Source organism: Lineus longissimus, chromosome 5 (assembly GCF_910592395.1).
Source record: "Lineus longissimus chromosome 5, tnLinLong1.2, whole genome shotgun sequence".
NCBI classification, from domain to species: Eukaryota; Metazoa; Nemertea; class Pilidiophora; order Heteronemertea; family Lineidae; genus Lineus; species Lineus longissimus.
The window spans coordinates 9,104,155-9,118,846 of NC_088312.1; the positions used below are offsets into that span (position 1 = coordinate 9,104,155).

The following is a 14,692-nucleotide window of genomic DNA, read 5'->3' on the forward strand; positions in this document are numbered from 1 at the left end:
AGGTTTCGTCTGCTAACACTGGCAGATTTCAAATAACATATTTTTCATAGAAAACTTGATATAATTGCAGATATTATATCCCTAGCAGAATACAATGATTAATAACTTTAAATTAAGGTGTCGAATATAATCTCATATTCCAGAGGAAGTATATGCAGATAAACAGAAGCCACTCATTAAATGCAATTGCCTGTGATTCTCCACGAAAAACTCTGAACAGTCTCAAGCAGATGAATGCTTATGACGACGCATTCGTCCAGTTGAATTTAAATTAGCTCGCGCGAGAACGACTGGTGCCTGTTGTCAACAACAACACAAATGACACGTGATCACACTTTGACCAAAAAAGGACATACAATGTAGCAGCAGTCATGACTTTCTGATTAAAGGTGCTATAAGTGACCGCACAAAATGTTGCATGTAACCACAAAAGTGGGAGAAGTTGGAAGGGAAGGTAAGCTGCTAAGCTGGTTGGCCCTATTATGATAATTATGGGCCTTTTACCCGATTTAAAATGATATCTTGGTACTACTTCATATGTACGTACTGACAAATGTCTTGGCTACATGATGTGATGTTAAATTGTCAGATGTCAGGGTACACTAGATCTAGACTAGCTGACCTGCTATTTTGACCTTTTGTACCATCTTCGACGAGCTGAATTACCGGACCCATGATGAGAGGATGGAATCTGCATTTTCATCAATCAAGACTACAGCAAACAATATAATCGTTTCTTACAGAGAGAGAGAAGCGTCATTTCCCAAAAATTAACAACACTGAGTTTACTCCGACCTATTCAGCTCGTGGGAGAAGGTATATCCCCCATGGATACTGCTGTCATGATGACACAATGTGGAAACCCCATGCCCAGGGTGTCAATCCTAAATATACTGTGTAAGTACAAACATCTTTCCAACAGATTGTTTTCCGACCTGGTGAATAGTCTTGCCTTTGCTTGAATGGAATACAACACACTGGTATTGGCATTGAATTGCAAATACAATTTGCTAAGAAACACTTCCTTAGGTTTTTAGCCCATTTTGAGGCTGTTGATTTACATGGATGGGGCTGGTCTACTTTTCCAAAACAGCCACCTGTCATTCTCACGCGATAAGAAGAAATCGTTTAGATGATACTGTCTGACAGACATCTCATAGATGTCTAATAGACACCAACTGGTTTGTGAAATGTTTGGATGATGTCCGGTTTCCTTCTTTTCAGGAATGGTCCAGACTGGGTGTCGAAGCTTCGGTACATTGATGCACCAAAAATAGACAAACGGTTTCCTGAAAATGAGATATTCCCCAAGCCATGGTTTGCTTTAAGGACTTATCCAGGTAAGTTATGATCTGGGATACTGTTTTGATTGTCAAATAAAAGTCAGACAGGTGGTGAGGACTAAAAAGTTGTTCAAGACATAGGGGAAAAGCTTATCAAGTAAGGAGGTCCTTTCGAATTGTCTAGACTGGCAAAAGACAATGTCTCAATCAGGCCCTGAAGGACTACCGGGTAATTTTCTATTGGTGAAGACAGGCACGAGACAATGTCACAATCAGGCTCTTACCATTTGCTAGTCTAAAGTTGTGCAAAATTTCCAGCACTTTATTATTGACATTTTTTGAGTGAGATTTCAATTTGGTATTTCCAGGAATCACAAGACCGTCGGAGAAAGAATGGAGTTATTATACAAATGGTTACCACAATGGAAAACTCACGAGATGGGACGGCAAGCACAAAGCTAGTGAACATTCTGAAAATGAAGTGACTTATGATATGATTCTTGGCAACAACAAAAAGGAACATTTGATTGAGAAGAGGAATTTTATCCCCTGTGCGTCTGCTGGGGACAAGCCGTACCAAGCTGTGGAATACTCCATTGACTTCCACAAAGTTGGCATGACGCGTCCTGTGGTTAACTTTGGGTAAGTGGCTTATCCTCAAACAGAACGAAATTTGTTGTGTAGAATAAGGCAGACCTCATGATTTTTTTAATGATAAAATACAGTGGCAGCACAAGTGTCATAATGAAGTGATAGAAGAGCTTACTGTCTGGATAGTCAAGATGGCTCCTGACTGATTTTATAGTACATGTCCAAATGTGAGAAAGTTGAGTGACTACATTTCACGCTCCATGCCATAATGAATAGTGCATTGTATGGTCTTCCAATATTTCATTTTCATTCTTAAGTTTTCTTTAACCCTTACAGTGGACCAGGAACGACAAAGCCGGATACATTTATACCACTTCAGAACCTGCCACCAATGAACCATGAGAGTTTCCAAAATAAAGAAAGGCGGAGACGATTCAGAGACGAGGTTGATGTTGTGCAATCACTTGAAGATTGGCAGCCAGCTACGCCTTTGTTACCTCCACCGCATGAAGACATAGGCAAGAAGTAGAATGGTTTTCCCTAGTCTTGACCAACCCCTTTCCTTAAGAATCGGTTGTGTGTCACTTCGCCTAATGCGATAAGAGATATGAACAGGGTTACGAGGATGTGGACTTTTGTTAGATGTAGATGGCGCAGTGAGTCACATACCTTTCCGGGCTTTTGTAAAGTACACAGCGACAACCCAAACAAATGATGATGTGAATGACGCCACACAACGTCATGCGGGGTGAGCTAACTGAGCAAGCAAATGACGTCACAAAACAAGCACAATAATGGGGCAGATCTTGCGAAACGCAATTGCTCACACTGCTGTCATTTCTTTATCTCAACATACCTCCGATCAACCCCTGAAAAGGTATGTGGCTGATTGTGCCTTCTATTGGATTCAAATGGCCACTACGCCATTGCACAGATGTTGTAGTCTCAAAAATCAGTCTTCGTCATTAACAAAATGTGACATGTATATTTGTAGTCAAAGTAGCACTAACCTAGGCCTACTAACCACTATTTCATACACTGTATTTAAGTCCACTGCACATGAGTGATAAAGCGTCTACACAGTATTTTTCAGTGAACAACTTTAGATGTCTGTGATACACACTTTGAGATTTACCAGAATGCAGATTATGTCGGTGTAGACTGCTGAACACAAAATAAGCATAACATGCAAATTTTATATTACATGTAGTTAATAGTTTACTGTTGCAAATTCTAATGGTGCAGGTTGGCTTCTGGTTTGAACTGCTGTCAAAAGAAATACATACATGTAATGGTATCAGTGTTTTGCAATAGATTGCTTTTGCAATTTTGTGTCTTTAAAGCAGCTATATATATCAAAGGTAGTGCCTTATTTGACCATAGCATGTGTCATGCAACGTTGTATTAACTGTAAATGGGCTTTTAAATCCTTTCAGAGCTGTGTGCCTTTGCATCAGTCTTGAATGAGAGAAATATGTGGATATGATATCCTCAAAGTTTTATTAGAGAGAAACTGTTCTTTTGTCCTGTTTTGTGTCCTGCTATTAATTACCGCAGTTTTGTGTCAAGAATTCATGTCAGATTGTTTGTAGTACGTAATCAAAGAAATGTGCTACTGCAAACTTGGCCAAGAGCTGTGACAATTTCTTTAGAAAATCATGACAGCTCCTGGCAAATTTTACAGTATTTTCCTTGTTTGAAGAAAGGTTGTGGCAACAGGGATGCAAAGTAATCATAGTGATACAAATTTGTGCCAAAAAGGGACCATCCTTAACACACACTCGTGGGCTACATGTGACTTAAGGTATGACGCATGATGATGCACAGTTCTAATGTCAAGGCTCGTGGGAAATTTTCGTGTGATCACAGATAATCCCGAAAATATACAGTATTGAAAAAGAAAATCTAATTGAAATTACAGGGTTGTCAAATTACTGAATTAAAAATACCTGAAAGTCGCGATTGCAAAATCAACTGGCCTTGAATATTTCATTAAAAAATCAGCCCGCCCCTCCTTGTCCTGTCACCAGTATCTCGTCCCTAGGACAAAACCAGCTGGAGGGACAAGGTTACCAGGTCTAACTTTGATAATTTTGCATCCCTGGCCTGCCATGACAAATATTTTTCAAATGGTGCTAGACAGTGTATGGTAGTATCATATTTACCCTCCAAGAAATATCCCAGAAGGATCATTTCAGAATCCGTTAATAAAAGTAACGCTATCAGTTTATAAAGAACTTTTTAATAAATGGTAGCATTCTTTTAGAGAGAAATGTAAGAGTTGTAGTCCGAAAAAGTTTTATGATGTACATTTCTGATAAGAAGGGAGATTTTTTTGTAATATTCTATGTCTTTAATGCTACTAATTTTAACTGCACATGCACAATATTCAGTTATGTCTGTTCACGATCTTTTCGATGCAAATAAAGATTATTTTTATTGTTAAAGTAGTGTGGTCTTCATCCTCTTGTGATAGTGTACACATAAGAACTCGGTTTCAATATTGAACAGGGACAGGGACAGGGACAGTACCATGTAGTGACGAGAGTTCTGTTCTTTTCCTGCAAGAGCATTGAGAAGATATGCGGGTGTGTCAAAAGACCAAATCAGAAAAATTATTGTTACATATAGATAATATTTTATTCATCATTATTCCGAAATGACTTCAATTGTAGCCAAAATCATAAACTTATTCATTGACAATAGAAACACGAATCTATCCGATAAATTCTGGACAGCCATCTCGTCTCAATGCCCCAAAATAACATACAAAATGTTTATATAGAAACAGAAATCATGTTAACAGACCATCTCAACTTTTTTGACATCACTTGAAATGAAAATCACATGAGGTACGCTAATAAACTGAATCAGCCAAACCGAATGTTTGCATCATAAAAAATTACTGTTTCACCTGCCATTTGATGAATTGTGATGAAGAAGATACACCATAAGGGCCCCATCATTATTGGCCATGTTGACTAAAATGACACAGAGTTGCCAAATTAAATCTAAAGAGACAACAAATATTTCTCGAATTACTACAACTATGCAACTACGCAATAGGAAAGGAGTAAGGGAAAATACATAGTAATGTCACACAAGACCATGAGACTTCTTAGGTAAACTAAGTCCTGAGTTGTGAATTTGCATGAGTACATGTACATTATGTATCATCACAGTAAAGGTAGAGTCCCTGAAAACTTCGTTTACATGAAACACATCGACAGACCATACATTCTTTTGGGGAACATTTTGACACAAAATTCTATTTGAATTATTGAAAAGAGATATGACCAAGACCCCTCCGGAATTAATGATGTCACCTTAAATAAGATAAAGCCAAAAGAGAGAGAATTAACAGAATCTACATGAACACCACTCATATAAATATACATATTTCTATCTTTACACAAAATTCACCATATGAAATCACACATTAACCCCTTGCCTCCCTAGAGGGGACGATATAGCGTCCCTATATTTTGTCTCGCATATACCTTGTAGGAATGATATATCGTCACTATACTAATGCTTTAGTATAGAACTCGCGGTACATGTTAGACGCTATTGTATGGTGTATTCGTGTCCCTGGTGATCTGCAGAAGACTAGATTTAGTTTCATCATAGTTTGCAGAGGGCGCTGCAGTTTGATCGGCGCTTGTGCAGCGTCACAGTACAAGAACTGATTAGCATATAAATTAATATTATGTTGTATTATTCGATCAATCAGTAATAGACAATAGCCAAAGGTTATCAATCAAGTTACGTAGATCATTTACAAGTTGTAACTGCATCAATTACAGTTCCATATACTTGTTCAAATCAGAAAAATCAATCAATTAGAGCAAAATCAATCAAAAAATATTGATTATTATTGATTATTGATAACCTCTTACCAAACTGATACCCAGAATTAATGCCAATTGATAGCCAAGGTAATCAGCTTTACAAAAATGTATGGTTTTATTAATCAGGGATGCATAATGAAGGAGGTACAATATTTAAAAGTATTTTTACGTTATTTTGCATAAAACTGGTAAAAAACCTCGGTACATCGCGTTACATAGGCCTCGGGAGCCAAAGGGTTAATGAAATTTGCCCTTTAGAGATATTGAAGAAAATTCTGGGCGGTATTACAAGTTGAGAAATCAAATTGATTTAATAATATATCATAATTGTACTTTGAACTGAATTTAATGCCCAAACGACCCGAGTTTGGGAGCATCCATATAATCAAGAGTCTTTCAATTTTTGAACACCTTTAACTAGTTTAGACATGATTTGAGGCATTTGAATTCAGCGCAAAGAAAATTCCCATTGCCAATATACTGATATAACCTTACCAATTATATGGACATGGTAATGCTGCAGAGGAATGTGAAATAAGGGCCACAATATAAATATTTACATTTAGTCTTGCATGATCTCTATAATTTCTAGTTACACACTACATGTACTTCTGAGATAAACCGAGGATAATACTGCTGATGATGCTGTTGTGTCAACATACAACACGGGTAGTTGATGGCAGCATCAGACTTGCCAAAGAATTATCAATACTTTCTTACAAAGTGGCAAAAAAAGAACATGTGTTGTCCTACGCCTGATGGCAAAGTGGCAAATCAAATCCATTAGGCGGCACAGGGAGCCATGCACCTTTTCGGTGGTAGGTTTTTACCCATGAAAAGCAACAATCAAGCTAACACGACACTAACTGTCCTGTGTGACGAAGTAAGCTACAAATAATGCGACGTTATCATACGTCTTGTTGCTGCTGTGCAGCATGCGTTTTAACGGTAATATTTTGAAGTTGGCGTTGCCATTGTTGTCAAAAACTCAGTACGAGCCTTGAAAAGGTATGTGACTTACTGCGCCATCTCAAGGAATTATCAAAAATCAGCCGACACTGTAAGAACACCTGTTGGTACCACTTTGTAGCAGAGCAAGCCAACTTCACATGATGTACCGTAGACCGGGAAATGTCTGCGTTGCTAATACATGTAGTTTGAGAATTGGCAGAAATTCAATTGGCGGTAAATCAAATGGCCAAAAGCAAGAGAGATGAACATTTCGTGTATTTTCAATGCTTCAATTCGCGTTAGATGGTGCCTATCCCGGTTGACAGTTTCATGAAGAGGAATGTAGTACAAACCCAACTGAAGATCCACGACTAAACGACACGTTCATAGAACAGTATATAGGCTTGACTTTTCAACACCTGGGCCTCGCTGGATTCTTTCACATGAGTGTCACTGATATAGTACCATTTTCCCTGTGGAAGAATTCCAGTCGGCTCTTCTTCTTGCATGTCTTCCGGCAGTTCGTCAAAATTAACGTCCCATTTCATCTTAAAGCATTTTTTCTGAATGAACTGCCTCATCTTGCCATTGCCTGGTCGAACCTTAACGTAAGCTGTGTAGTGTCCACCGGTCAGGCGGCCGGAGTGCTCAACAACTCCGTAAAGGGAATACTTGACACCCGCGTTGGGTTTGATGCCCTGCAAGGAATGAAGCATACAGTTAAGCTGAAACAAACAACAAGTTTTCATGTTTCCTATGTTTAATGTCACAGGTAATGTCAGTGGTCTTATTGATTGTCAACCAAACAACAAGGAAAAACAATGAAAACCCTAGAACATAAAAGAAAAGGATCAGCGCCTCAGTCATTGACAACAGTATTCAAGTGGAATTATCTCTTACCTGTGCTAAAACAGAGCAGAATGGAGCTAAGTCTAGGATGAGTGGAAAATCAACAAATCTGTTAACTTTGCGAAGTGAATACCCAACCTGAAAGCACAAGATACAAGGACATGTAAGAGAATCATTCTATCAATTATCAGCTTTGAAACCCACACCAAGAGAAGCATATTCTTGGTAACTGTACTTGTCCAGATCAGAGTTGAGAAATAAAACTCCTACATCAATAAATGTGTCGCTTTGTTTTAAATGAGAATTACATTTGATTTACAGATATGATGTAGTTTTAACGACATCAAGAACACTGACTGCTCAGTAAAAAAGAATTAATACCTGTTGGAACCTCTTTAAATGCAATGTAAGGATCGCTGGAGGTCGGAAGATCAATAGCTGCTTGCAGGCATTCGTATAGACCATCTCCATCTTGCCCTTATTGCCCTTCTCCTTATGCTTTTTCTTGGAACAGCTCTCGCAGCCAAACTTGTTATTCCCCGTCAGCAACTCGGCCGCTGTGAACTGATTTAAACACGACAACACAGAACATTCATGAGCCAATGGCTGATAGCGATTTGACAACGAGTTCATAGCTTTCCTGACATTCTCCTTCTGCAGATCCTTCTTTGACTTGACTTTGTGTGATGCGTACAAATGTTTAGGCGTCGTCAGTTGACTAACGGATAAAGGGTCATCAGAATTACCCCCAACCGCCCCTAAAAGTTCACTATCTACATCATCCACATGATTACATAAAGTACTATCAGAAACATTGGAACTTTTATCCTCGCTATCTCCAGAAGGAATTGGTCCATGTGCACTATCACCATTCATTTTCAGAAATTCCTTGCTAGTGTCAATTGCATCGTTATCTGGCTCTATTTTCAAAGGAGAGTTAATACAACAGTCGCCACTATCAACAAGTGATTTATCACATTCTGATCGGTCAGTACATTTGCACTCATTACCGCAACCATCGTCCATCCCAGCCTCAACAGAACATTGTTTGCTTGCACCTGTCACATTCAGTTTCTGGTCACTGAGGTCAACATCATTGGAAATTTGCAAGTCAACATCACAACCCTGGTCAACAGTTCCACTGCTCCCATGGCAACTCGACTCGGCCTTAGCTTGTTCAGCCAGGGCCAAGTTTTCTAAATCCTTAGCAACCTGCTCGACTGCATCATCAGTCCCACCATCTTGCTCATCTTCCAGCTTGATATACTCTACAACCTCATCCTCGCTACTCGAATCAGAACTACTCGTCTCATTCTCCCCATCTTTCAAACCTTCACCCTTGCCAATATTGTCATACTGTGCCTTAGTAACATTCTCCAATACCCCCTCTTCCTCATCATCCTGGACGACCTGTCCCTCCTCATTGGTCATCAATGGTGCATACATATTCCCCTGAGCCAAACTCTTCCTTCTGGACGCATCACTCTCCAAATTATCCTCCACATCTGCATCAGAGTTACTCGTATTATCCTCATTACTTCCCCAGTTTTCACTTTTTTCAGAGACGGCATCACCATCTGCTGCTTCAGTGGCTCCCCCTGACGGCAGAGCACTGTCGTCATCATGACCTTGGCTGTCGGACTCTTCATCTCCTTTTTCTTGTTTTCCACCTTTACTGAACTGTTTTCTTCTCTTTGCTTTCTTCTGGAAAATGACAATTAAAACATGACGAGAAAGAATGAAGAGCAATGAAAAAACTCTTCCGTCACCAAATTCTGAGCCCAATCAAATGGATATACCAGATTACGGGCCAAAATAGACTTGCTGAATCTGTTCTCAAACATGTTTCACCAGTCACAAAAGATCAAGCTGGTCTTTCCAGAGTCAAAGAAGACTGTTGATTACATACCTGTCTTGAAGACAACTTCTTTTCTTTCTTTGACTGATGCTTGCTTTTCTTTGAAGAATCATACGCAAAGCCATCGCTGCCTTTCTTGGGAGGCTCAGGAGGTTGTGGCTCCTTCTCAGTCTGTTTGTCTTTCTTTGTATTGGATACCGTATGCTGGTTTGGGCGGCCGGGTTTCTCCTCGTTGATTGGAAGCGAGAGATCAAGAAATGGTTCGAAGATCTGCGACAGCTGAAACAGGCAGAACGAGCTTAGACTGTAAAATAGTCCTCACAAAATGGAAAGCGATTCGTTGATAATTGGCCAAGTGAAGAGTAACGAGAAGCTTCATTCCACCTACCTTGTCACATTCTTGGCAACTAACAGTACTGATCAAATATCCTCCAAATATACTATCAATGAATGTATGTCGCTTGGCAAGAGACCCATATGCTGAAATGGACAAGACAGAATATGCATTGCATAAAAAATGCATGAAAACAAAATAAGTTAAAAAGCTTAGGACTTCATAGTCCAATATCAACTACGGTAAAGCTTATCTTTAAACCTAGTCGATCATGAAACATTTCATTTCAATCGATCTCAGACAATGAGCTCCTCAATCAGTGTCAAGCTTGTCAAGCGAACACATTTGCTGAGTAATGCCTTAGTTCGATTTCAAGAGAACACTCACCAATTCATTTCTTTCTGCGCTCCGTTAGAAATTTTCCGCTTTATGAAAACACAAATTAAAATTTTTACCTTTGACTTTTGCCTTTGTTTCATCATCCACCTTCCTTGGATTTACATTTTCCGGCAGGCCAAATGACTTGAGGATACCCGACTGTGCACGCTTGATTTCTTCAGTCCGCATTCCATCCAACAGATGACGCAGTAGTTCATGGCTGTCTTGCTGCTGAAAACTCTTGAATCTTGGTGTTCTAAAAAGAATTATGATAGTAGATATATAGAGAGAGGAGGAAGGCTGCGACATCAACCATTTCGGCACACACTGCCTGGATATGGTGATGCCGACAACCTGTTGATGATTAGGACATAGTCATTGGTTGGTCAAGTGAGTCTGGACCTCTTTCAAAAGTACATGTATGACTCCCAGCAAGCTAGACAAGGTTCAAACTTTGGATAAGTCCAATGAAAATAGCTGTTTGTCAGTGAGAGATCATTAGAAGACCAAGTCATTCTGCATTTGACTTTGGTGCATGAAATAGACAAAAGTTTTCACTAAGTTTTCTTACTTCATACAAACTTGTCCAAAAAGTGCTGATGGACTGATTACGTTATTCATGGCTGAGGAATGCATATCTCGGAGGAAGGTTAGCAGGGACTGGGTGAGATTACCACCCTCATACAAGGTCACTGTTATAGGATCCTGAAATGGAAATTGAGAGTTTGAATATTAATATTCTGATAACGAATTCACTTCTAAAACAACACTCTACACAGAATCTGTATTCTGTGTGATGAACAGTCACCATGGCTGGTAGTGGTACTGTGGTTTTCTGGAAGATTCACACTAATGGACTTTTTTCTTTCCTTGAATTAGTTCCATCAGCAAGGTTGAAGCATGTAACAAAGTTCAATTTCAATTATTTAGATACTGAATCAATGACATGTAACACTGCACACAGAGTTTATCTGGCAATCTGCCGTAAAAAAATCAGGTTTGTCAGAAAACCATCATCAGGACTGCCAGTTCCACAAACCAAAGGTTTAAAAGAAGGTTGAACTCACCCAACGTTGGACAAAAGTATTACTAGCTGCATCCTCTATCTCTCCACTGCTACATGAAGACCCAGTGTCCGAGTCACTATCATCTGACTGCCCCGGTAACTCAATCACTACGCCCTTTTTACAATGTTCAGCCAACAGAACATCAAGCTCCGGCGTCTGACTTAGATTCTGCAGCACCGCGTTGAAGAAACATGTATTGCCCAGGTTACTCAGTCCTCGGACTTTGGGTAAGCTTTGCACAGTTACTGGTATGGGCAGTTTAGGCTTGGTGTCGGTGACTGCCACTGTAGTGTTGTGGTCAGCTGCTGTGAACGAAGATTGCCTCGCAAGTGAGCAGTTAGATTTCCCTACAAGAAAGAGAAAGCAAATAAATAAGCAATTGAACAATATAGAGTTGACACTAGAACTCAGAACTGAACTTAACAATTCTTAAGTTCTAACAGTGTCCCCAAATGGACAAAGCACAAACGATTTTTGGGAGCATACTCCATTTTTTTCCAGAAAGATCTTTATCTAATTATGTTACTTGTTAGCCATATAGTACCCTGTCTGCAAGATTATCAGCTCTCCCACGCCAGTAGCCAACACTACAATATATTTCTCGACACTCAACCAAGCATACAAACCAGAAAACTTACCTAGAGGAGTTGGAGAGTCTGTCCTTCCCATCCCCACCTGTTTTCGCGCAAAGTCGACACATTCTTTCAACTTCTTATTACTCTCCAACTGAACTTCATCATCGCATTCATAGCACCATATGACCCAAGATGTCAGGTTAAGGACCACTGAATGAGAGGATGATCGGGGAGTCTGGAAATGTTTCAGCGCATGCTTCTCCTTGGAGTTTCTGTCACATCCCTGCAGGTATGAAGAACAAGTTAAGACAAACTATTGAAGTACTCACTCAAAGAGTGAAAAATTGGCATAAGCAGAATCATCAATAAATACCTGGGCCAATCATGCACACTAGCCAAAGCAGAGAGTTGGCCTAGCAAATATCGCCTATAGGAAATTACCTGTTCCATACATAGAATTTAAGCAGTTTCAGCTGACTAAATTATTTTAAAATACAGTATTCAGATTTTCATGAGAATAATTGTACGTACCTGATTTCCACACTGCAGACACAGCCATATTGTTGTCTCCATATTCTCCAAGATATCCTCATCGCCACCCGTTGCTGCATTCTTTTCTGTCTCTTTCTCATTTCTCTTGTTGGTGACTCGAGAACATGACGAACATTCTCCTACTGGATGCAAGTTCTGCTTTATCGTTTTCTTCATGGACTGGAAATTAACCGCCTTGACAATGTGGCTGCATCCCCTGACTGGAACAGAAGCACAACATGTGTAGATCATAGATGACAGTAGATATATTTCACACTTTTGACGATTCCATAAGCTTGGAAGGAGCACCAGGGCAAGTCTTTTTTAGTGTTGAAAGTCAGATAACAACATGAGGTAACAATTTAGATTTTGCTTGCCACACCAAAAATTATTGATATTAGCCCAAGGACCAGAAAATCCTTCTAAAGGAATAGCACTACCAGAGACACAGAACTTCTAATCTTCTTCTTCATATCCTTTGGTCAGTAATCCTCCTACATGTAGTTCATCATTTAAGGAGGAGGTATATATTAGAGCTACCTGACATGCCAGATAAAACTTGCAGAAGATGCACATAAAATGTCAAGTGGCGATTACAATCAATGAGGGAATCCCCACACCATGATTTATGCCTTGACTCAGCAAATGTCATGTAAAGAGTTTGATGAATACCGAGTCCTGAACACTCACCGGCAGTACCTGTCCCTCCCATAGTAACCTCATCTGAGGAGTTGTCCGCATTGAAGTCATCTTGCTTCCGCAGCCTGTGCTTTTTCTTAACCATGCTGTATGTTGGAGGTGTTGTTTCTAAAACCCTCATTACAACAAAAACGCATACAAGTTTTCAAACATTAAACCTGAAGAGAAACGCAACAAAATAATGTATTGGCCATTGTTTCATCGTATCCAAGTTTTATTCTAAAATATCATGCAAGTCACCAGTCGACAGTGCACACATACACGTACACTGTCATCCCACGGTCATCCATTCATCGACATCATGATTGATCATCATGCTGGAATGACTGTACTGTTACTGTATTAGTGTATAATGTCGATGACATGCAATGTCAATGATGGCGATGCATGCAGCAATGCATGGAATGGACATTGATGGAAAAGACACACACTATCAGAGTCTTTTCCCGCTCACTTGGTAGAAATAAAACCAAAAATTATGATTCTTTTTGTGTCTTCTCTGCCAGTAGGACTGATACGACGCAAAAGATGTAATGAATCAAATAGGAAGACATTGAATTTGCCGTACTCAAAAAATTTCATTTTCACTTCACTCTTCAGGGCTCGTCGCCATTACTGACCTTCGGCAGGTTTTACGACTAATTTCCAATAAAAAAAGTTCAAATAAATTTTTGCTTATATATTTGTAATTATAAGTGAATCTTCATCATATTCAATGAGCCGGAATGAATTGGCAATGTTTATTCACACACTTTTGAACATTTTGCGACTTAAAACCCGAATTAGGGTTATGACTTTTGAACACCCACTTTCATGGTTTTCCCGATAGAGGCGCCACTGTCTGAGCGCAAGTCCACCAGTCGCCAGTCACTGGTCGCTGTAGTATGCACCGCGTTAGCTTGTGAGAGCCCGAGGAAGATAAAGGACAAAGAGCATATCCGACGTCCGATCAACGCCTTCATGATATTCAGCAAGCGCCACAGGGCGTTAGTCCATCAGCGCCACTCCAATCAGGATAATCGCACTGTCAGCAAAATCCTCGGTGAATGGACTTTGCAACACTCGGGCCGAGCTTGGAGTAAGATAATTACTCCAAGGGCCGAGAGAGAAACAGAAATATCACGACTTGGCCTTTCAGGTCAAGGAGGCGCACTTCAAGGCTCATCCTGACTGGAAATGGTGCTCAAAAGATCGCAAGAAGTCTAGCACGAGTTCTGCCCAGGGAGGATCGGGTGTTCCCCGGAAGCGAAATTTTTTTGCACGCTATTTTCCACACGTGCTTTTTCCTTCGACCAATCAGCGCTTTGTTTATATTCTAATTTTATCCTCTGACCGAATCGATGATGTCATTTCTTCGGGAATTGCCCTCGGCAGTCTTCGGGGGTAGGTGTAAACTGTGGACGAAAGTGTGGACAGTGGCCCTCTAAGTTTGGTGGGCTGGCATTTCTTTGTCTTTCAATATATTTAAGAGAAATTGCAGTACATTATGCATTATAATCTTTTTAATGGGTCAGCGAAAGAAAAAATGAAAAATAAATATTTTGATGGGTGATTTTGATCAATGAGTGGACGGGCTTTTTTGCCCCTTTTTTGAAGGTTTTCGAAGTGGCCTTTGACTTTGTGGACGGGGAAATGCGAGGTCTAGTGTCCAAATGTGGACTAATTATCAAAGAATTTGTTGAAACTGTGATATTTCTAACTAGTCCAAATAATATTCTTTCACAA

The 14,692-nt window shown here is 39.8% G+C and overlaps 2 protein-coding genes across 3 annotated transcripts; one reads left to right on the plus strand and one right to left on the minus strand.

The window, feature by feature from the left end:
- The first annotated feature begins 334 nt into the window (after nt 1-334).
- Nucleotides 335-4,321, plus strand: LOC135487506 (spermatogenesis-associated serine-rich protein 1-like). Its single transcript, XM_064771244.1, has 5 exons — nt 335-454; nt 744-897; nt 1,225-1,340; nt 1,652-1,925; nt 2,211-4,321. The coding sequence occupies exons 1-5, from the start codon at nt 412-414 to the stop codon at nt 2,401-2,403; spliced, it is 780 nt and encodes a 259-aa protein (XP_064627314.1). The 5' UTR covers nt 335-411; the 3' UTR covers nt 2,404-4,321.
- Nucleotides 4,322-4,381: 60 nt separating this feature from the next.
- LOC135487505 (ubiquitin carboxyl-terminal hydrolase 16-like) lies at nt 4,382-13,999 on the minus strand. 2 transcript variants are annotated; one of them, XM_064771243.1, is made up of 12 exons: nt 13,777-13,999; nt 12,959-13,125; nt 12,269-12,489; nt 11,801-12,020; nt 11,163-11,509; nt 10,667-10,800; nt 10,173-10,351; nt 9,772-9,863; nt 9,435-9,662; nt 7,907-9,229; nt 7,577-7,663; nt 4,382-7,374 (listed from the first exon to the last, which is right to left on the minus strand). In XM_064771243.1, exons 2-12 carry the CDS (start codon nt 13,086-13,088, stop codon nt 7,048-7,050), a joined length of 3,288 nt encoding a protein of 1,095 aa, XP_064627313.1. In that variant the 5' UTR covers nt 13,089-13,125; nt 13,777-13,999; the 3' UTR covers nt 4,382-7,047. The 2 variants fall into 2 exon arrangements, with proteins under 2 accessions (XP_064627313.1, XP_064627312.1); XM_064771242.1 differs by lacking the exon at nt 13,777-13,999 and adding an exon at nt 13,536-13,580.
- Between the last annotated feature and the right edge of the window lie 693 nt (nt 14,000-14,692).

Coding starts and splice junctions, on each gene's coding strand:
- LOC135487506 (XM_064771244.1), top strand. CDS start 412: ATGTTGCATGTAACCACAAAAGTGGGAGAAGTTGGAAGGGAAG. Junction 455..743: donor GGGAGAAGTTGGAAGGGAAG/GTAAGCTGCTAA, acceptor CGTTTCTTACAG/AGAGAGAGAAGCGTCATTTC. Junction 898..1,224: donor GTCAATCCTAAATATACTGT/GTAAGTACAAAC, acceptor CCTTCTTTTCAG/GAATGGTCCAGACTGGGTGT.
- LOC135487505 (XM_064771243.1), bottom strand. CDS start 13,088: ATGAGGGTTTTAGAAACAACACCTCCAACATACAGCATGGTTAAGAAA. Junction 11,510..11,800: donor AGACTCTCCAACTCCTCTAG/GTAAGTTTTCTG, acceptor TCTTTCTTGTAG/GGAAATCTAACTGCTCACTT. Junction 9,663..9,771: donor GTTGCCAAGAATGTGACAAG/GTAGGTGGAATG, acceptor TGCCTGTTTCAG/CTGTCGCAGATCTTCGAACC.